At 61.9% G+C, this 20,605-nt stretch overlaps 2 protein-coding genes and 1 long non-coding RNA gene across 6 annotated transcripts in view; 2 read left to right on the top strand and 1 right to left on the bottom strand.

Moving 5' to 3' along the window:
- PPP1R16A (protein phosphatase 1 regulatory subunit 16A) overlaps positions 1-15,675 on the top strand; it is a 36,399-nt gene extending 20,724 nt beyond the window's left edge. For 2 of the 4 annotated variants that reach the window (XM_041768801.1, XM_041768800.1), the window contains exons 2-12: positions 7,135-7,333; positions 9,930-10,928; positions 12,229-12,299; positions 12,372-12,517; positions 13,659-13,762; positions 13,829-13,953; positions 14,039-14,164; positions 14,256-14,331; positions 14,407-14,536; positions 14,724-14,889; positions 15,159-15,675. In XM_041768801.1, coding sequence (XP_041624735.1) covers positions 10,670-10,928; positions 12,229-12,299; positions 12,372-12,517; positions 13,659-13,762; positions 13,829-13,953; positions 14,039-14,164; positions 14,256-14,331; positions 14,407-14,536; positions 14,724-14,889; positions 15,159-15,530 — 1,575 coding nt within the window. In that variant the 5' untranslated portion in view covers positions 7,135-7,333; positions 9,930-10,669 and the 3' untranslated portion in view covers positions 15,531-15,675. Of the gene's footprint in view, positions 1-3,542; positions 3,683-7,134; positions 7,334-9,929; positions 10,929-11,227; positions 11,579-12,228; positions 12,300-12,371; positions 12,518-13,658; positions 13,763-13,828; positions 13,954-14,038; positions 14,165-14,255; positions 14,332-14,406; positions 14,537-14,723; positions 14,890-15,158 lie in introns of those variants that run through there. The other 2 variants (XM_041768802.1, XM_041768803.1) reach the window with 2 other exon arrangements.
- Positions 12,412-13,724, bottom strand: LOC121498732. Its single transcript, XR_005989866.1, has 3 exons — positions 13,235-13,724; positions 12,689-12,825; positions 12,412-12,550 (listed from the first exon to the last, which is right to left on the bottom strand). It is a non-coding gene; the product is annotated as an uncharacterized LOC121498732 (long non-coding RNA).
- Positions 15,676-17,443: 1,768 nt separating the features above from the next.
- On the top strand, positions 17,444-20,604 carry GPT (glutamic--pyruvic transaminase). The gene is made up of 11 exons (XM_041768813.1): positions 17,444-17,899; positions 18,027-18,116; positions 18,191-18,299; positions 18,455-18,588; positions 18,744-18,987; positions 19,100-19,179; positions 19,254-19,390; positions 19,464-19,638; positions 19,923-20,078; positions 20,164-20,276; positions 20,346-20,604. Exons 1-11 carry the CDS (start codon positions 17,744-17,746, stop codon positions 20,434-20,436), a joined length of 1,485 nt encoding a protein of 494 aa, XP_041624747.1. The 5' UTR covers positions 17,444-17,743; the 3' UTR covers positions 20,437-20,604.
- Position 20,605: the final 1 nt, after the last annotated feature.

Below are 20,605 nucleotides of genomic sequence, written 5' to 3'. Positions count from 1 at the left end.
AATAAAGTTGCTGTGAAGTTCACGTACAAGTTTTTGTGTGGATGTAAATGTCCATTTCTGTGGACTCTCAAATGCCTGAGAGTGCAGCTGCTGGGTCATGTGGTGAGCGCATGCTCAGTGTTTTTAGGATACTGCTGATCTGTTTTCCAGAGTGGCCGCACCATTTTATGTGCCCACCAGTAACGTATGAGACCCCTGCCATTCTGATAGGTATGCAGTGATGCCTCACTGTGGGTTTTGGGTTTTTTTTTTGTTTTTTTTTTTTAAGATTTTATTTATTTACTCATGAGAGACACACAGGCAGAGACACAAGCAGAGGGAGAAGCAGGCTCCATGTGGGGAGCCCTATGAGGGACTCCATCCCAGGACCCCAGGGTCATACTGTGAGCCAAAGGCAGACGCTCAACCGCTGAGTCCCCCAGGTGCCCTCCTCACTGTGGTGTTTTTTTATTTTTTAAAGATTTATTTACTTATTCATTCATTCATTCATTCATTCATTCAGAGAGAGCGAAAGAGAGGCAGAGACACAGGCAGAGAGAGAAGCAGGTTCCATGCAGGGAGCCCGATGTGGGACTCGATCCCGGGTCCCGGCCTGCAGGCGGCACTAAACCGCTGCACCACCAGGGCTGCCCGCTCACTGTGGTTTTATTTTTTTATTTTTTTTATTTTTTTTTAAATTTATTTATTTATGATAGTCACAGAGAGAGAGGCAGAGACACAGGCAGAGGGAGAAGCAGGCTCCATGCACCAGGAGCCCGATGTGGGACTCGATCCCAGGTCTCCAGGATCGCGCCCTGGGCCAAAGACAGGTGCCAAACCGCTGCGCCACCCAGGGATCCCTCACTGGGATTTTAATCTGCATTTTCCTAATGGCTGATGCTGTTGAATATTTTCATGGGCTTTCCTCTTTCTTTCTTTCTTTCTTTCTTTCTTTCTTTCTTTCTTTCTTTCTTTCTTTTTCTTTCTTTCTTTCTTTTCTTCTTTCTCTTTCTCTTTCTTTTTCTTTTTTCTATCTGTATATCCTCTTCAGTAAAATGTCTGCTCACACCTTTTGCCCAATTTCTAATTGGATTGTTTGTTTTTTACTGCTGAGTTTTGAGTCCTTTCTGTGAACCAGAGAGAAGTCCTTTTTGGCCTGTGATTTGCAGACGTGCTGTCCGGTCAGTAGTTTGGCTTTTCACCCTCTTCACAGGGTCTTTTGTGGAGCAAAAGTTTTTTAAGTGTGGTGTGGTCAAGCTGTCATATGTGGACTGTGCTTTGGTGTCCAGTCTGTAGAATATGGCTTCACCTTTAACATTTAAATGTGCAGCACACCTGGGGTAGGGGTTAAGATGAATTGTTTTTCCATGTGGCTATCCAAGTGACCCAGTCCCATTTATTGAAAAGGTTCTTTTTCTGCTGCTCTTCAGTGTCACAAATTGAGTGTCTTCCCTTAGTGGGTTTGTTTCTGGACTCTCCTCTGTTGCATTGGTCTATTTGCCCCTAAGCCAATACTGCAGAGTTTTACCAATCTTTATATTAAGTTCTGTTACAGAGTAGCATGAGCATTTCACATTTGTTCATTTTTAACCTTGTCCTGACTGTTCTTGGCCTTTTGCATTTCACATAAAATGGAGAATGAGGGATCCCTGGGTGGCACAGCAGTTTAGCACCTGCCTTTGGCCCAGGGCACGATCCTGGAGACCCAGGATCGAATCCCACGTCGGGTTCCTGGTGCGTGGAGCCTGCTTCTCCCTCTGCCTGTGTCTCTGCCTCTCTCTCTCTCTCTCTTTGACTATCATAAATAAATAAAAATTTTTAAAAAATGGAGAATGAATTTTGTGAGTTCCAAAAACAGCAACTGTGATTTTGGTTGGGATTGTGTTGGACCTTCAAAGAGGTGGGCAGAAATGACAGGCTGGCAGTTCTGAGCCTTGTGACCCACAAGCACAGTGCGTCCTGTTATTTTGTGGTTCTCTGTGTATGAGTCTTGTGCCTCTTTTGTTAGACTTATTCCTAGACATTGATGATTTTGGATACTACGTTACTATAAATGGCTTCATAAAGCTTCATTGTCTAGTTGTTGCTGGCATTTGTTTTTTTTTTTATTTTTATTTATTTATTTATTTATTTAATTTTTTAAATTTTTTAAATTTTTTTATTTTTTTTAAATGTACTTGTTTCTTTTTTTAAATTTTTATTTATTTATGATAGTCACAGAGAGAGGCAGAGACATAGGCAGAGGGAGAAACAGGCTCCATGCACCGGGAGCCTGATGTGGGATTCGATCCCGGGTCTCCAGGATCGCGCCCTGGGCCAAAGGCAAGCGCCAAACCACTGCGCCACCCAGGGATCCCTGTTGCTGGCATTTGTAAATATAGTTATTCTTTTTTTTTTTTTTTTTTTAAAGATTTTATTTATGCATGAGAGACACAGAGACACAGGCAGAGGCAGAGGGAGAAGCAGGTTCCATGCAGGGAGCCTGACGTGAGACTCGATCCCAGGTCTCCAGGATCATGCCCCGGGCTGAAGGCGGCGCTAAACCGATGAGCCATCCGGGCTGCCCAATACAGTTATTCTTTATGTTGACTTTGTATGTGCCAATATTGTTGTTTTAATTAGTCCTAGTGGCTTTTCTATAGGGTCTTTCAGGTTTTTTATCATATACAATGTCAAATAATGAGTTTTTTGTACCCCTCCTATCGTCATTCCACTTAGTTTTTTCTCTTGCCCACTTGCAGTGGCTAGAACCTTAGTACAGATATGAATAGAAGTAATGATAGCAAACGTTACTGTGTCATCCAGTATGGTGTGTTGTTTGTTTATTTATTTATTGTTTTTAAAATTAGGTTAGAATAATCACTGTGCTGCTGGGAAGGACCCAGAGACAGGAGAGAGCTGATGCTGGAAGACGGTCCTGGAAGGGTCCTGGGGCGTGCGTCTGGGTCCTTGCAGTGGGATGAAGCCGGGGTGGGGGGGTGCAGGTGGATGTCCTTGTCTCATGGCTCTGTCTTCTCTTGAAACATGTCAGCAGCTGAGCATGAAAATAAGGGCGAAAAGGCAAGGAAGCTGTACGATTTCTGGAAGAATTCATGCCATTGAGTGTGTGGGATCTCCTCATCACATGGCCACCAAATGTGGGGTGACCCAGTAGGGTGCAGGCTGGCCCCACGAGTGGTGAAAGAATTCACCTGAGGCAGAACAAAGGAGAGAACTTTATTAAATCCCTGGGCAGGACAGCACTCAGGACAGAGAGGGAGACTGTCTGCCAGGAGGTGGTGGTCGGGGCTGCCGTTGAAGGGGGAAGGTATGGGAACGTGGGGAGACTGCGTCCAGGTGTCAGAGGCCCGCTGGTCAGCTAGGGCTTCTGGGTCTTTTGAGATGGGCCACCTGATGGGCCTGTCTGTGCTCAGCTAGGGGGCTGGGGGTCGCCGTGGGCCCTTCTGCCTTCCTCACGGTTCCATGGCGCAAGATGTTGCCTTAAAGCGGCCTCTGCCAAATGGCCCTGCCCATGTCTGAGGTGTGGACTTTAGCCTGTGGCTCTGCTGGTTCATTCAGAGCTGGGGCAGTGGTGCTGGACGGGCTGGGCTTGCCCCTGCACTCGCGGAAGGGTGCGTGATGGTTGAGCACAGCTTGAAGCTGAAGGTGAGGCCGTGACAGCGTGGGGTCGGCATCTGCAGGACGGAGCTGGGACTGCGCTGGGGTAGGTGACAGTCTGAGAGTGGGGTGTTGGGTTGAAACGCCGGAGGGGACTTGAGGGGGGACAGTTACTGATGGCGACAGGCTCAAGGGCATAATTGGGGCAGAGGACGAGGTCATTGGCCGGAAGAAGGGGTCACAACTGAGGAGCAGGGAGCTGCAGGCTGGTCCTAAGAAATTGAGGCCACCGGGAAACAGACCTGGTGCGGCGACGGGGTGATGCCCGCATCCAGGGCCGGTGGGGGGGATTGGCTCAGCTCATGGCTTGTGTCAGCGAAGACTCCAGAGAGGAGTGGGGAAGGGGCCTCAGGCCACGGTGAGGAACGGGGGTGCCGGGTGCCCTCTTCCCGGCCAGGGGGCTGAGGTGGCTTCAGAGTTAGGGGATTTTTAAAAAAATATTTATTCATGAGAGATACAGAGAGAGAGAAACAGAGATGGAGGGAGGAGCAGGCTCCACGCAGGGAGCCCAATGTGGGACTTGATCCCAGGACCCCGGGGTTACACCCCGGGCTGAAGGCAGGTGCTAAACCACTAAGCTGCCCAGGTTGCCCAGAGTTAGGGGATTGAGCACAGGGTCAGAAGCCCCCTCGATGCCGCTTCTCTGGTTGAGCCTGTCTCTTGGCTCCCTCCCAGCTCAGCCGAGGTTCTCCGAAGGTGGAGTCCACACCGTGTCCGTCCACGGGGACTTCTGCTGAGCTCGTCTCCTTATCCTTCTCTTGTAAAAGACAAGACGGTTCCTCCTTTGAGAAGGATCACCCATGCAGTGGGAGGTCCATGTGCCAGGCAGTTGTCCCCACACGGTGTACCCGGTCCAAGGCCTTTTCCATTTCCCTAGAGCCCCAGGAGCATCCTCCAGGCTGGCACTCTTGGGCTCAATGCTCCAGCCTTGTGTGCCGTGCAGGCTCATGTCCTGCTGGTAATTATTGGGGACTGGAGTGTCTGACCATGTTTCCAGTGGGATCCATGTCCTTTGTCCCAGGAGATGTCTTCACTTCGCCCACGCTGCACGGCCCATCATGACTGCCCAGAGGACCACTTTGCCATGTGCATTACATGTGTTTTGTCCAGCTGACCATCTGTTTTCTGGTTTTGGAGGTTTTGGTTTGGTTTGTTTTCTTCTTCAGTGCAGATCTAGTGCAACCGTATTTATCAGTCTTTTCATATCTGGGTTTTGCGTCAAATTTAGAAAAGGCTTTCCCCTGTGCTGGGATTACACAGATAATTATTCCCTTCTTCCTAATACTCCTGTGGCTTTATTTTTCCTTGCAGCTGTGTCTCTGATGAGTCTGAAATTGATTTTTAAAAAATATTTATTTATTTATTTAAGAGAGTGGGGGGCACAGAGGAAGAGTGGGGGAGAGAACCTCAAGCAGGCTCCCCGCCAGCACAGAGCTCTACGCGAGGCTTGATCCATGATCCTGAGATCGTGACCTAGGCCAAAATCAAGATTCGGATGCTTAACCGACTGAGCCCCCTGGGCACCCCCAGAATTGATTTTGGGGCGTGGAGACAGGGAGGTCCTGCTCTTTTTCCAGGTGGTTGGTTACCTGCCATCCGTAGCCATGCGTTGGAGCAGAGTTCCCACGGTCACTGTGCACGGCCCTCCCCTGCTTCCCTGCAGTGGTCACGCTGGTCCTCCCGTCTGCATCTCTGCTGGCCCCTCACCCCTGGATGCTCTCTTCTGGGCTTCCTGGTGCCAGTTTGCCTGGACACTGCTCAGACCTGCTTCTGAGGGCCCTCCTTCCTCTGCCTCTCACTCCCTTGCCCTGCATCTGACAACCTGTCCCCTCCTCATCCTGTTCTTGACTTCTCCTGTCCGTTCCTGGCCAGGTGTCAGGTTCCCCTTACCCCCAATCTGATCACATCAATCATTTGAAAGCTTCTTTGGCTCCCAAACCCTGGTCAGCTGAGGACAGAAGGTGCTCCAGGAGCTGAGCATGGCCCGTGCTGTTCCTCCCAGGTCGGCCCTGGCAGCCAATGGGAGTGTGCACACCTGCTCTCCCGAAACAGAGCACTTGCAGGCGCTGAGGAGAGCCTTACCTGGCGTGCCTCAGAAGCCAGCAGGAGCGACCCATCCACCTGCGTGTTCCCCATCCACCTGCCTCTGCACCCCACCGTGACCACTTCTGGTCTTTTTTGGTGTTTCTTGTGTTTCTTATATACATTAAAATAAATATATGTTCTTATTTACTCCTTTTTTCCACAAAAGGCAGCATACCATATGCAGACTTTATACCTTTTTTTTTTTTTTTCACTGAACAAACACTATTTCTTTTTTTTCTAAAGATTTATTTATTGGGACCCCCGGGTTGCTCAGCAGTTGAGCATCTGCCTTCGGCTCAGGGTGTGATCCCAGGCCCCTGGGATCGAGTCCCACGTCAGGCTCCCTGCGGGGAGGTTCTCTGCCTCTCTATCTCTCTGTGTTTAATGAATAAATAAATCTTTTTTTTTTTTTTAAGATTTTATTTATTTATTCATGATAGAGAGACAGAGAGGCAGAGACACAGGCAGAGGGAAAAGCAGGCTCCCTGCGGGGAGCCCGACGTGGGACTCGATCCCGGGACTCCAGGATTGCACCCTGGGCCAAAGGCAGGTGCCAAACTGCTGAGCCACCCAGGGATCCCCATTAATAAATAAATCTTAAAAAAAAAGATTTTTTTATTTATCTGAGAGAGAGAGCATGAGATGAGCAAGGCGAAGGGCAGAGGGAGAGGGAGAAGCAGACTCCACACTGAGCAGGGGTCCCGATGTGGGGCTCGATCCCACAACCCTGAGATCATGACCCGAGCTGAAATCAAGAGTCGGCTGCTGACCCGACTGAGGCCCCCGGGCGCCCTGAACAGACACCGTTTCTTAGTGACCGTTCCATGGTGGTGTACGGAAGGTCACGAACCCCTCGGGGTCTTGCTTGATTAGGCCCTTTGCTAACAGGTAGGTCATTTCCAGTGTTTCTGTCATAGAGGTTGCTAGAGCCTCGGCTTGCCGGCAGCCCGTACCATTGCTGCTGGGTGCCCTGGAGGGTGTCCCGGCGCTGGGTGCCCGTGGCCACGGCCCAGGTCTGTTCGTCCCTTGGCCTGTGTGCAGCGCCAGGCGCCACCTGCCTTGCCACCAGCTCCCCACACTGCAGCTGTCCAGGCGCTGTGACCACGGCCTTCTGCCCACGGCCCCGGCCTGAGCACGGCCGACCTCCCTACGCAGCGACGCGCACCCTGCTGCTCTGCCAGCCCAGTCCCCGGCCCTGGCCTGCCGCGGGGCGGAGGAGAGCAGGCGCCCAGTGGCCCGGCCGCCCTTCACAACCTGGTGTGGCCGTGGTAGAGTCTCCGGGCATCAGGTCCTGCCTGTGTGGTGGGGGTCGTAGGGCACCTCGGGCCTGCGCTTGTCTACTCCTTAGCGTCACCGCGCCAGGCCGGGGCCCCCCAGCCCTTTACGCACTCTGACCAAAGGCTCCTCTTGCAGGTGCCGGCACGTGGTTGAGGAGACGGACGGGACGTGTGCCCTCAACACGCTTGGCCTCCAGTGGGAGAGACAGGCCGGGACAAATAGTGCCGTGTCTGGTGTCCGGCGTCCAGCCTCCGCCGGCTCGGGAAGCTGCTGGAGGCGCCTGTGGCCTGTGCCCGTGAGGGAGTGGGCCGTGGTGGCATGGGCGTCTTCCAAGGTGAGCCAGTCTGCGGGGAGGGCGAGCACGAGGGCTGGGGCCTGGCTCGGCCTGGAATGGGGGCATCACGCTGTGTCTGCACTGACGGACAAACCGGGACCGTGTCGGCCCCGCGCCAGGGTTTCCCGGGCACCGTCCCGGCACCTTCCTTGTTACTCTGTACAATGGGAACATGAACTTTACTTTCCCAGAGCGAGAGGCGTCTGGGGTTCTCCCATTTTTTGCTCTTGTACATCACGCCACAAATAAAACCAGCTCTTTGATCGCAAGTCACAGGAGTCCCCCCCAGGAAGCCAAGCAGAGCTTCACATGTGGGGGGTGGGCAGCCCGAGCTCCCCCAGCCTCCAGCCTCCGTCTCTTCCCTCCGCACAAGGCCATGGGTGAGTAAAGTGACACTCCCTGCCCCTCGCAGGCCTGGATTCTCGTTACACCGTCGCTCACCTTCACACGGTGCTGACGTGGGCATGAGGTGGACCGGCTAACAGAGGACTTTGGTTTTTTTTGTTGTTGTTGTTTTGTTTTGTTTTGTTGAATTTTTTATTTTTATTATTTTTTTATTTTTTTTAATTTTTTTAATATAAATTTATTTTTTATTGGTGTTCAATTTGCCAACATATAGCATAACACCCAGTGCTCATCCCATCAAGTGCCCACCCCAGTGCCCGTCACCCAGTCACCCCCACCCCCCGGCCTCCTCCCCTTCCACCACCCCTAGTTCGTTTCCCAGAGTTAGGAGTCTCTCATGTTCTGTCTAACAGAGGACTTTGGATGGAGGCGTGGGCACAGTGTCCCTGTGGAGCAGACGGGGATCATGACCGGGATATGTTGGGGAGGTGGTGACGGTGGATGTTCAGGGCCGCTGAGCACCCGGGCCAGCGTGGACCTGTTCGCACTGGGCTCGGTTCCGGGTCCTGCGCCTGCCGTCCCAGAAGCCAGGGGTCCTGACGTGCTCCCAGCAGTGTGTGGTGTGTGCTGAGAGGCTTGGGGGTCAGTGGCCCTTGTCCTTGCAGGTGGCTCCTCCCATCTCGGTCCCACGCTCTTGTGCCGCTTACCTGGGCACGGAGCTGAGACCTGGATGCCATTGCCTGGATTCTCTCTGTTTGACATTCCAGCGAGACTTAGGGGGCATTTGTGGACAAGGTGCGAGAGGCCCTGCTTGCCTCCCTCGCCATCCCCCCTGCAGCCTGGGTTGGTGTGCTGGCCATTCTGTGGTACTCCCCTAAGCCATCTTGGCCTTGGTGGCCCCGTTGAGGGTTGGCTCTTTCACTTCCTGTGGGCTGTTCCTGGACTGGCTGGGAGGAGGCGGCTGAGGGGGTCTAGATGGCCGTCAGGCAGGTCCCGGGGGCTGGGGTCCAGAAGTCTTGGGCTGAGCCTGGAGGGGCCAGGCATTGGGCGCTGTGTCACCCCCCGATACTGTCCTGAGATGGGGTGCCCACTGTAGTGTTTCTTCCTTAGGGTCACCTTGGGCTCAGAGAAGATAGTCAGCAGCCCAAGGACCTGCCCAAAGTGATGGGGAGACTACCCTCAGGCATCTTCCAGCAAGGGGTGCTGCTAAAGAGGCCCAGAGCAGACCCAGGGCATCAGGGCTGGGCCCACCAGAGTCAGGGGCTGAGGACCCCTGGAAGCTGCCACAACTCAAACCAGGGGACCTCCTGGTTCTTCCCACTGTGGCTGGGTTGGGGGGGGGAGGATGCTGAGGCTCTTGGTCCTGCCTCGTGACGAAGGTTCATGGATGGCCTTCAGGATGAGTAAACCAAAAGACGTGTATTCAGTTCAAAACCTGTGTGCTCTTTTTGGTGGTTCTCCGTAGGACGTGGTATCAGAACCCCTTAATATGTAAAGTCACGGGCTGGATGATGCCCCCTAAATCTCGCTAAACACAGCCAGGAGGTGGCTTTGGTCCTGGTGCCTGTCTTCAGGAAGCAAAATGGTCCCTATGACCCTGTGAGCCCACTCTCCAGGAAGCCTTGGCCTATGGGGGGGCTCCTTCCTTGTGGGGGGCACTTCTCCTGTGGGTCCCCCCACCCCATGGCTCAAGACTGAGTGTGTGCCTTGCTCCTTGCTTATGATCCCTTGGAGTGGGTTGTTCGGGTCGGCTTCCTGGGAACGTCACGCCCTGTAGCGCGCGTGTGGGCCTCTCCTCCTGGGGGGCTGGGAGTGGCTGGGAGGGAAGGGGAGTCCTGCAGAGGGTCTCAGGCTCTGCTGTAGGTTGCAGAGCCCTCGGGGCAGCCCCGAGAGGGCCCAAGGCCAGGGTGACCCTGTACCCACCGGCCTGGGGGCAGATGGTCAGGGACGCTGTAGGGACCCGGGCCAGAGCCGGCGGCAGGGAGAGGCCGCAGACAGCCCCCTGAGGCCAGCACCGGGGAAGGCTCGCTGCCACCTGCGCCTGCGGCCCTGCCGACTCCTGCGCCGCGCCGCCCGGCCCTGCCCGGGCACACGTGCAAGCCAGCACTGGGCACAGCAGGCCCCGGCCAGGAACGTTGTCCCGCAGTGTGGCTGTGCGCTGCAGCCCGGCCTCCTGGGGCAGGGCGAGCTCGCACCTGCTGGCCTCCCCGCCGGAGCCAGCAATGATGTGCTTCCTCTTCCTCCCCTGCAGGCTAGTGCAAGCCGCCTGCTGTCTGCAGCCTGACCAACCGCTCTTCGAAAGCAGGCCCTCCGGGAGACGTTGCCAGGCCTGCCGTGCCCCTGGTACTCTGGCTGCTTAGACCAGCTCACACCGGGGCACTGGGGGCTGAGACCCCGGGACTCTGTGGGCACACCCTGCCCTGGCCTCTCTGGCTGCACCTCCCTGTTAGCACTGATGTACTGACCCTGGTGGGAGAGGGGAGGGAAGGCCAGGGCATGGCTGCTCCCCGGCCCCACCCAGGATCCTGAGCCTGGAAGGTGAAGGGGCTTCCGGAACTCCAAAGGGCTCCCAGGGGCCTCTGCCCATTGCCCTGCCCTCTCTTCGCCCTCACTGAAGTACCAGGACACTGCAACTTTGTTATCTGGGTAATTAGCTTCAGACCCTGGACTGAGGCTGGCCAGGTCCTGGGGTGCTTCCCACAGGCGCACCCTGACCCCAGGAGGGAGGTGAGGCCCTGCCCGTTGAGCAGCTGAGGTGCCAGGGCTCTTGAGAGGCAGGCTACCCTTCCTGCCTGGGGTCCGTGTCCTTCAGGATTGCCTGGAGCCTCGTGACCCAGCCTTGCCAGGGGCAGAGGGCACCACCGAGCCTTAGGAAGGGGATGCCCCCAAGGGTGCTGGTCCAACCAGCTGCCCCAGTGCACAGGCCCAGTCTGGCCCCTGTGATCCCCCATCTGGTGCCCCGAGCAGCCCCCCTGGCAGGTAGCCCCCGCCATGGCCGAGCACCTGGAGCTGCTGGCAGAGATGCCCATGGTGGGCAGGATGAGCACGCAGGAGCGGCTGAAGCATGCCCAGAAGCGACGTGCACAGCAGGTGAAGATGTGGGCCCAGGCTGAGAAGGAGGCCCAGGGCAAGAAGGGGCACCGGGAGTGGCCGTGGAAGGAGGCCCCCGGCGGCAGGCCGCAGAAGCGGGTCCTCTTCCCTCCCAGCGTCACCCTTCTGGAGGCTGCTGCCCGAAATGACCTGGAGGAAGGTGAGCGTGGCCGAGCCCCAGGGCAGGCCCTGTCCCTGGCCCAGCCCCTGAGAGCCGTGAGGGCACAGTGCCGTCGTGTGGAGGCCCAGGGCAGGCCCGCCGCCCTCTACTGCATGCTCTACGCGGTAGGCCGCCCACCGGAGGCCGGCCCCTAATGGGGCCGCATGCGCAGGGTGCTGCTGCGGGGGTGAGGTCGGTGGGCAGGGGCACTGGGGAAGCCCCCAGGAGTCTGGAGAAGTGCCAGGGGCTCGGCTCAGGTGGGCTGGGAGTGGCCCATAGTCTCTGCCGCCTCTTGCCAGGGCACTGGGCGATGATCAGGAGAGTCCTGGCCACCACCTGCTTGGGTCCTCAGTCTCCACCTCTGTAAAGGAGGACGGTAACGCCCACCTCAGCAGGTTAGAGCGCGGGGGCAGGGGTCCCCCACAGGCCAGCCCATGCGACACCTGCCTCAGGCCCTGTCTGACTTCTTCCTCCCCATCAGGACCTCCCTGGCTAGATGACAGGCCTGAGCTTTTGGCAGCCTCCTCATTCCTCCCCTGCGCCCTGCGTGCTCACTGCTCTCGTGGAGAGGCTCTGGAGGGCTCTTCCTGGCTTCCTGCAGGGCAGAGGCTGGGGTGCAGAGGGCAAGGAGGGATGGGCAGTGCCTCAAGGCAAGGGAAACAGGAGGGCGTGGTGGGTGTGCCCAGGCCATGGCCCGGGGAACTGTGGGAAGGAGGGCGAGTCCTCCTCCTGCCTGTGGAGTGCCTGGGAGGGAGGGCCAGGCCACCAAGGAGGTCCAGGGTGACCTTGGCGGCAGCCTGGGCCCCCTGAAGAATGAGGACAGGGGCTAGCTCTGCGGAGGGGTAGACCCTATGGAGGGGCCGGACTGGACGCCCTGGGCCCACGCTGCAGGCTGCGGCGGGGCAGGAGGCTGCTCCAGGCGGGGCGTGTGTGGGATGGAGGGCCCGGAGGTGCATGGGACCCCGTGAGGGTGGTGTTGGGGGGGCGCCAGAGCCCTGGCCAAAGTGGGATCGACGAGCCCAGTGGGGACTGCCCCACACGGGAGCCTGAGGGCTGGGGGGTCCTCTAGGGGCTGGAGGCAGGGCATGCGGCGGACGCGCACTCGGGACAGACGGAAACCCAGTGCCCCGGCCCTTGAGCCCTCAGCCTGCGCTCGGGGTCCCTCTGGCCGCCTGACCGCGGTCCTCCTCGCCGTCCCCCGCCTCCAGCCGCAGTCCCGGGCACCCTGACCGAGCAGGGCTGGTCTGTGGCCGGACCTCTGCCTCTGCACCCTCACCACACCCCGCTCCCCCCCTCACAGTCCGCCAGCTCCTCGACAGTGGGGTCAGCCCTGACCTGGCCAACGAGGATGGCCTGACGGCCCTGCACCAGGTCAGCCATGCGGGGGATTGGGGGGGGGCGCACTGGCCCCGGACTCTGGCGCTCAGGCCCTGTGGTTTGTAGAGCTGCATCGATGACTTCCGAGAGATGGTGCAGCAGCTCCTGGACGCCGGGGCTGAGGTCAATGCCCGTGACAGTGAGAGCTGGACGCCCCTGCACGCTGCGGCCACCTGCGGCCACCTGCACCTGGTGGAGCTGCTCATTGCCCGGTAGGGCCCCGTCAGTGTGGCCACCGTGGGCACCTGTAGGAGGGAGGGGAGGGATGCGGCCGGGCCAGGAGGGGCCGGGCCTTCCTTGCAGGCAGTGGTTCATCCCGGCACAGCCCAGGGGTCTCCTGCAGGAGGCATGCTGAGCCCTTGGCCTCCTGTGTTCCCACTCACCTTTGCTTCCCCTGCCTTCATCTTGGCGTGGAGGTCAGGGCCTGGGCAGAGGCTGCAGACGCCGTGACATCAGGGGAATAGGCATGTGCTCAGGGAATTGTGGCCGTGCGCCCTGGTACGTTCTCCCGCCAGGCACCCTAGCAGTTTGGGAACTCCTTGAGGGCTTTGACCTCTAGCTCGGGTCTCCCTGGGGTCTGCACAGAGACCTGCCATTCTGGACAGTGACGGGGTGGCAGTGACACAGATAGAGGGGCACCTGGACACAGGGGGTCTTTGACAAGGAGGGCAGTATAGGGCACATGCGCCTTAGTGAACAGGAAGGGTGGTCGGCCTCACCAGGGGCCGGGAATTCCCCCCACTGCCCTGGCCCCTCAGCTCTGACCCCTGCTATGGAACAGATGGTGGGGGGCTCAGGCTCCCCTGGAGGGGTCCGGGAGCTGAGGGTGGGAGTGTGGGCGGGAGGCAGTCTCCTCCTGTCGCATGTAGACGTCTCGGCGTGGGGGGGCGGGTGTACCCAGATGGTTCCTGTCCACAGTGAGCACCCACCTTTGTGTTCTGAGCTCCCTTCAGCTCCCTGTCTTCCTCGGGGCCATGCTTCTGCTTGAGCCTTGTGCCCTGCAGCTCTCTCCTGGCATCCAGGCCCTCTTCCTCCTTCTACCTTTTGCTCCCTGGGGCTCTTGAGTGTGGCTCCGCCTCCCAGCTGGCAGGCCCGGGCTGACTGAGGCACATGGGTGTCAGGAACGTGGAGCTCAGGCAGGGGTGGGCACTGGGGCTTGGCCTGGCTGGCTTGAGGACAGGATCCAGAGCTCAGGGCCAGCCAGGTGGGCCCGAGGGCTTGGGCCACCTCCACATGTGACCCACACTGTCCCGGAGGGAGCCCCAGGCTGAGGGCTGATGCAGAGGGTGGACCTGAGACCTCCATGGCGGAGAAGGTTGCTGTGGTCAAGGCCCCTGCCCATTCTTCCTGCAGCGGTGCTGACCTCTTGGCCGTCAACACTGATGGGAACATGCCTTATGACCTATGTGAGGATGAGGGGACGCTGGACTTCCTGGAGACAGCCATGGCCAACCGTGGTGAGTATGAGCCCACTTGCCCACCAGTGGTGCCGGGGTGCCAGCTCTGAGCCTGCTGCCTTTCAGGCATCACCCAGGACAGCATCGAGGGGGCCCGGGCCTTGCCAGAGCTGCATATGCTGGACGACATCCGTGGCCTGCTGCAGGCGGGAGCCGACATCAACGTCCCCCAGGACCATGGGGCCACGCTGGTGAGGGTGGGGCCGCGTGACCTGTGGGCGGGGGCTGCTGCTGGAGGGCATGGCAGGGACTCAGGGCTGAGGCGTGTGCCTGTAGCTACACGTCGCGGCTGCCAATGGGTTCGGCGAGGCGGCTGCCCTGCTGCTGGAACACCAGGCCAGCCCGAGCGCCAAGGACCAGGATGGCTGGGAGCCGCTGCACGCTGCAGCCTACTGGGGCCAGGTGAGCACGGGCCTGGGGGCAGCCGGGCCTGGCTGGTGGCTCCCGGCTCCTGGCTCCACGGCCTTCAGCAGCCTGGGTCGCCGGCCCTCAGGTGCACCTGGTGGAGCTGCTCGTGGCACATGGGGCCGACCTGAACGGGAAGTCTCTGATGGATGAGACGCCTCTCGGTGAGCTGGGGCTGCCTCTGCCAGCCAACAGGGCGGGCGGGAGGGCACCCGTAACCTCCACCCGCTTCTCCTCAGACGTGTGCGGGGACGAGGAGGTGCGCACCAAGCTGCTGGAGCTGAAGCACAAGCACGACGCGCTCCTGCGCGCCCAGGGCCGCCAGCGCTCTCTGCTGCGCCGCCGCACCTCGAGCGCGGGCAGCCGGGGGTGAGCGCCCTTGGTCCCCCCCCCCCCGCCCCGCTGCAGACACCTCGCCCATCCTCCCATCTCCCTCCCCGCCTCCCCAGGCTTTGCCCCCGCTGATGTTGCTGAGGTGCCAGCAGGGCCCTCGGTAGATCCGGTAGATCCGTGAGGCGAGTGGCACCCTCCCCCACCCTCCCCCTGCCCTCCCCAGGAAGGTGGTGAGGAGGGTGAGCCTGACCCAGCGTACCAGCCTGTACCGCAAGGAGCACGCCCAGGAGGCCATCGTGTGGCAACAGCCACCGCCCACTAGCCCGGAGCCCCCCGAGGAGGACGAGGATGGCCGAACGGATGCAGAGCTGCGACCTGTGCCCAGCGAGGTGAGCCCGACACGGGTGGTGGGCCTGGGCGCTGCCCTCTGAGCGGTGCAGGCTTGTGGCCTGACGTCGGTGCCTCGACGCTCCCGCTGCACCCGCCCTAGGAGTCGGTGGGACCAGCGAGCCAGTGCCCCCACTGGGCTAGTGCCCTTTCACAGCTGCTGCCCGCACCCCTGTATCTGCCCCTCGGCTGCCACGCCACCTGGTGCCCAAGGCCCGGGGAGGCCGGAGACGCCTTCCTGACGGCCTCTGAGGCCCCTGCTTCCCGGCAGGAGGAGGACCCAGAGTTGGCCAGGCCACACAACGGCCGCGTGGGAGGTTCCCCAGGGCGGCACCTGTACTCCAAGCGGCTGGACCGGAGCGTGTCCTACCAGCTGAGCCCCCTGGAGAGCACCGCCCCCGATGCCCTGGCCCGCGCCAAGGCCCACCACACCCTGGCGGAGCTGAAGCGCCAGCGAGCCGCTGCTAAGCTGCAGCGACCCCTGCCCGAGGGCCCCGAGGGCGCTGAGCTGGGGCTGCCCGTGGACCCCGAGAGCCCCCAGCCATGCAGCCCCAGGGCTGCCGGAGACCCGCCCCTGCTGAGGCTCACGGCGCCCTCGGAGGAGGCCCCCACGGAGAAGAGGCCCTGCTGTCTGCTCATGTGAGGCTGCCCTCGGGCGACCTGACGACGCCCTGCTCCGGACCCCGGTGCTGCTGATGGGGGACGGCCCCTGGCGGAAGTCGTGCGGGGGGACCTGCTGCGGAGACCTAGTTTCATCCTGTGACTCCTGATAAAGGGCTGTTCCGCCACCTGCCTTGTTGTGTGCGTCGGCCGGGCCACCGTCCCGAGGGTGGGGAGCCGTGGTGTTGCTGCTTCTGGGTGTGCCTGCCCCTGTTGGGAGGCCTGTAGCTGCTTGCTTGTGGCTGCCTGGCCCTGCGTGGGAGTGAGGCCCACGGCCACTGGGCGAGAAGCCCGGCCTGCGCCGCTCCCGGCCTCCTTGTCTTCCCGGCCTTCCGGAGGCTCCCCTGTAACTCTTCACCTTCCTGAGAGCAGCAGGGAGCTCTGCAAGGACATTCCTTGGGGGATGGGGCAGGGGGCATCCGTGCCACAGGGGCCGGGGGGCCTGGCTTAGAACGGGGAGAGGGGTTTCCACAGGCCTCTGGAGCCGCACGCCGGAGCATTGGTGCGAGGCTGGAGTCAGAAGCCTCCCTGGGGGATGAGTCCCCCAATCCTGGCATGGAGCCCCGATCCCGGGACCTGGCTGCCAGCCTCCGCCTGGGCTGGCAAGGGGGCCAGTAGTTGGCCGGCCAGATTCACAGCGTATCAGGGTGACAGGGGTCCCTTAGGGGCCTCGAGTGGGAGGGCAGATGGCACCGCCAGCACCTCTGTCCCTGGGGGCAGCTCCGCATGACCACCAGTGCCCAGTGACACGGGCTCAGGTCACCTCCTTCTGGTGGGCACTGACCCAGTCAGCCCGGTGGTGGCCGGGCCCCCTTTCCCTGAGCAGCACTGGTTGCAGGGGTGTCCCCAGCAGGGCTGGGAGGGCCGGGGAGAGGCTGCAGGTTAAATTTAGTGTGTGGGGTAGCGCAGCTGCCAAGGTCCACCTGCTAGCACGGCTGCTGCGTGAGCCTTGCTGCCAGGGGGTGGGAGGGCCTGGCGCAGCCTGGGGCTGGGATCATGTTAACCTGTGCTCTGCCTGGGGGCCAGAGGGCAGGCCTGTGCACTGGGAGGGGGGGCGGTGCCCGAGGTGGGCAGAGGCGCAGGGTGAGACCAGCCTGGCCGCCCGGGGCTCCTGCTCTTTCCTTTCCAGCCAGTGAGCGGGGGAGGCCAGGCCGCCCCCAGGCCTGACCAGCTGCCACAGCCCCTTGCGGAGGGCGGAGGGATGGCTCCTTGACCTTCCGTTCAGTCAGCTGTCAGCCGCTGGGGCAGCCACCCCTGGGCATGGCCTATCAGCGCCCTTCGGGGCCTGGGGAGGTGGGGCCCCCGGGGCCTATCACAGCTTGCTTCCCACTGTCCCTGCCAATCAGGAGCAACAGGGAGGGGAGCTTAGGTCACCCTGCGATGTGGCCCCAAGGGCAGCCCCGGGCTGGCGCATGGTGAAAGGGCATGACAGCGGCTGAGGTGTCCCAGGGCCCTCCGAAGGCCCGGAGCTGCCCTACCCTGGCCCCTGGCACCCCAACCCAGAGGCTCTGGCCCCCACCACTTGCTGACTGGGGACCAACGTCCAAGCAGGGCTCCTGTGGCCTGCGGGCCGTGGTTGCCAGCGCAGGAGGGGTTCCCCTCCCCCGTAAGGCCAGGATTCTATAGAGGCCTGGCCCAGTTACCTGGGAGACGGGCCGCTGGCCCACGCTAAGATGGGGGGCCTGAGAGGACTCGGCCTTGGCAGAACCCTGCTGGGGTAAATCTCCAGGGGCCCAGCTCCAGTTCCCTGGGCCTTTGGCTCTGCCCAGCCCTGCCAACCCCTTCGGGCACTCAGCGCACCTCCCCCCAAGGCCCAGGCCCTCAGAGTTTCTTGAACCTTCTGTCCATCCCTCCCCCTATGTAGGTCTCCTGCTCCCCTGTCATGGGGACACTGGGCGGGCGCTGGGCGTCACCCCAAGCCCCGCCTGCCTCCTCCTGCGCTCCCTATGGCTCCCTGGGGCAGAACTGTGCCCGGACGGGTGGGGCGGGGCCCAGCGGCCCGGCTGCTTCTTCAGCCCTTCCTGTCCCTTTCAGTGGGGCCAGCAGCCTGCTGCGAGGAGGGTGCCCTCTACCCTGAGCGCCCCTCCCCTGCTCCCTGTTCCCAGCCCTGGCCCACTGAGTCTGGACTCAGCGTCCCTTAGCCCCACTTCTGGATCCTGCCGCGTCCTGACCTTCCTGCCTGGTCTGAGTAGGATCATGGCCTTGAGGGCAGGTGACCAGGTTGCAATGAACGGGCTGAAGGAGAAGGTGCTGACGCTGGACACCATGAACCCGTGTGTGCGGAGGGTGGAGTATGCCGTGCGCGGTCCCATTGTGCTGCGTGCCCTCGAGCTGGAGCAGGAGCTGCGCCAGGTACGGCCCCGGGCCCCACCACTTTCCTCCAGGCTGCACCCGGGCAGCCCGTCCCTACAGTCACACAGGACAAGGACCCGCCAGAGGGATCAGTCCCCTCCTCACTGCGCGGGCCCCTCCGTCCCAGGGAGTGAAGAAGCCCTTCACTGAGGTCGTCCGTGCCAACATCGGGGATGCACAGGCCATGGGGCAGAAGCCCATCACCTTCCTGCGTCAGGTGAGGCTCAGCCTTGCCCGGGAGCCCTCCCCCGTCAGCCCACGCGCTCTGGCCTCAGGATCCGCCCCTCCCAGGTCCTGGCCCTCTGTGTCCACCCGGATCTCCTGAACAGCCCGGACTTCCCCGAGGATGCCAAGAAGAAGGCGGAGCGCATCTTGCAGGCATGTGGGGGACACAGCTTGGGTAAGTGCCAGGGCCAGGACGAGCGGCCGGGAGGCTGTCCCAGGGGAGGGGTGGGCCCGCCTGCTGGAAGAGGCAGTGGAGAGGTCGGGGAGCACTGCTAAGGGACCTCTCGGTGCTCTTCTCCTCCCCGCTCTGCCCCCCGCCCCCGGGCCCAGGGGCCTACAGCGTCAGCTCCGGCATCCAGCTGATCCGCGAGGACGTGGCTGAGTACATCGAGCGGCGGGACGGAGGCATTCCCTCGGACCCCAACAACATCTACCTGTCCACCGGGGCCAGCGACGCCATCGTGGTAGGCAGGGCCAGGGCCAGGGCAGGAGGACACCGCGTCTCTCCCAGCGCGGCTGGGCGGACCCTGCTCCTCCTGGCACCGCGGTTCCAGGCGGGGCGGGAACAGGTGCAGCCCCTGTGGGCCCCACCAACGGCGCCTGCTTCCCTCCCCTACAGACGGTGCTGAAGCTGCTGGTGGCCGGAGAGGGCCCCACCCGCACGGGGGTTCTCATCCCCATCCCGCAGTACCCGCTGTACTCGGCTGCGCTGGCCGAGCTCAACGCTGTGCAGGTGGACTACTACCTGGATGAGGAGCGCACCTGGGCACTCGACGTGGCCGAGCTGCGGCGCGCCCTGTGCCAGGCGCGGGCTCACTGCCGCCCCCGCGCACTGTGCGTTATCAACCCTGGCAACCCCACCGGTGCGCCGCCCGTCGCCCCAGCCCTCCCGCCCCGCCCTGCCCTTCACCCCCGGGAGCTCCGGAGCTCGGAGACTGAGTCTGACCCTGCCGCGCTGCCTCCCCCGCACCCCAGGGCAGGTGCAAGCCCGCGAGTGCATCGAGGCCGTGATTCGCTTTGCCTTTGAGGAGCGCCTCTTCCTGATGGCCGATGAGGTGCTGGCAGGGGCCCGCCTGGGCTGGGGCCCGAGGGCGGCGGCTGCCCCCCCCTGACGCCGGCCGCCCCGCAGGTGTACCAGGACAACGTGTACGCCGAGGGCTCGCAGTTCCACTCGTTCAAGAAGGTGCTCACGGAGATGGGGCCGCCGTACGCGACGCAGCAGGAGCTCGCCTCCTTCCACTCGGTGTCCAAGGGCTACATGGGAGAGTGCGTGCAGGCCCGCAGAAGGGGCGGCCCGGGCTCCTCCCCCGGCCGCCTGCACAGCTGCCTCGCCTCGCAGGTGCGGCTTCCGCGGCGGCTACGTGGAGGTGGTGAACATGGACCCCGCGGTGCAGCGGCAGATGCAGAAGCTGATGAGCGTGCGGCTGTGCCCGCCCGTGCCTGGCCAGGTCCTGCTCAGCACCGTGGTCAGCCCGCCCGCGCCCAGCGACCCCTCCTTCGCGCAGTTCCAGGCGGTGAGCGGGCGGGGGCGGGACGGGCGCCGGGGGCCAGGGGTTGGGGTGGGGGGGGTGGAGACGGGGCACGGGGCGGGGCGGTGAGCGGGGCAGGGGCGGGGCGCGGGGGGGGGGAGACAGGGCATGGGGCGGGGTGGAGACAGGGCACGGGGGCGGGGCGGTGAGCGGGGCAGGGGCGGAGCGGGGCGGGGCGGGCTCCACCGGCCCTGCGGGTCTGGGTCTCCTAGATCAGATCTGCTCCCCGCCCCCCTGCCCCCGCCCCCCCCCCCCCCCCGTGGCCGCAGGAGAGGCAGGCGGTGCTGGCGGAGCTGGCGGCGAAGGCGAAGCTCACGGAGCAGGTGTTCAACGAGTCCCCGGGCATCCGCTGCAACCCGGTGCAGGGCGCCATGTACTCCTTCCCTCGCGTGCAGCTGCCCCCCCGCGCCGTGCAGCGCGCTCAGGTCGGGGTCCCCTGCGGGCGGGGCCGCGGCGGAGGGCACAGGCTGGGGCGCCGCCCTGACCTCCCCGCGTGCCGCCCGCCCGCAGGAGCTGAGCCTGGCCCCCGACATGTTCTTCTGCATGCGCCTCCTGGAGGAGACCGGCATCTGCGTGGTGCCCGGCAGCGGCTTCGGGCAGAGGGAAGGCACCTACCACTTCCGGTGAGGCCTGGCCCCGCGCGGCCCAGCCCCGCGGCCCCAACACCTCCGCTTACCGAGCTCCCCCTTTAGGATGACCATTCTGCCCCCCATGGAGAAGCTGCGGCCTCTGCTGGAGAAGCTGAGCCAGTTCCACGCCAAGTTCACCCGAGAGTACTCCTGAGGCCCCCCCTCCCTCTCCCGGGCCAGGCTTGGCCGGCAGGGCCGACTCTGGACTTACGATGGCCGGGGCCGTGGGGGTCTCTGCAGCCCCCTGGACTTGCTCCTGCTGCCTGTGGGGCTGGGCCCCAGCCTTCCTGCGCGCCCCTAATAAAGCTACGAGGCAGCCTGAC

The sequence above is a fragment of the Vulpes lagopus genome, chromosome 9, assembly GCF_018345385.1.
Source record: "Vulpes lagopus strain Blue_001 chromosome 9, ASM1834538v1, whole genome shotgun sequence".
NCBI lineage: Eukaryota > Metazoa > Chordata > Mammalia > Carnivora > Canidae > Vulpes > Vulpes lagopus.
The sequence above is the reverse complement of the archived record's forward strand: the minus strand, read 5'-3'. Positions and strand labels throughout refer to the sequence as shown.

Bases quoted from the DNA above. Each gene is read 5' to 3' on its own strand.
- GPT (XM_041768813.1), top strand. From the start codon at position 17,744: ATGGCCTTGAGGGCAGGTGACCAGGTTGCAATGAACGGGCTGAAGGAG. The intron at 17,900-18,026 runs GTACGGCCCCGG...CCTCCGTCCCAG, and splicing joins TGGAGCAGGAGCTGCGCCAG to GGAGTGAAGAAGCCCTTCAC. The intron at 20,277-20,345 runs GTGAGGCCTGGC...CTCCCCCTTTAG, and splicing joins GAAGGCACCTACCACTTCCG to GATGACCATTCTGCCCCCCA.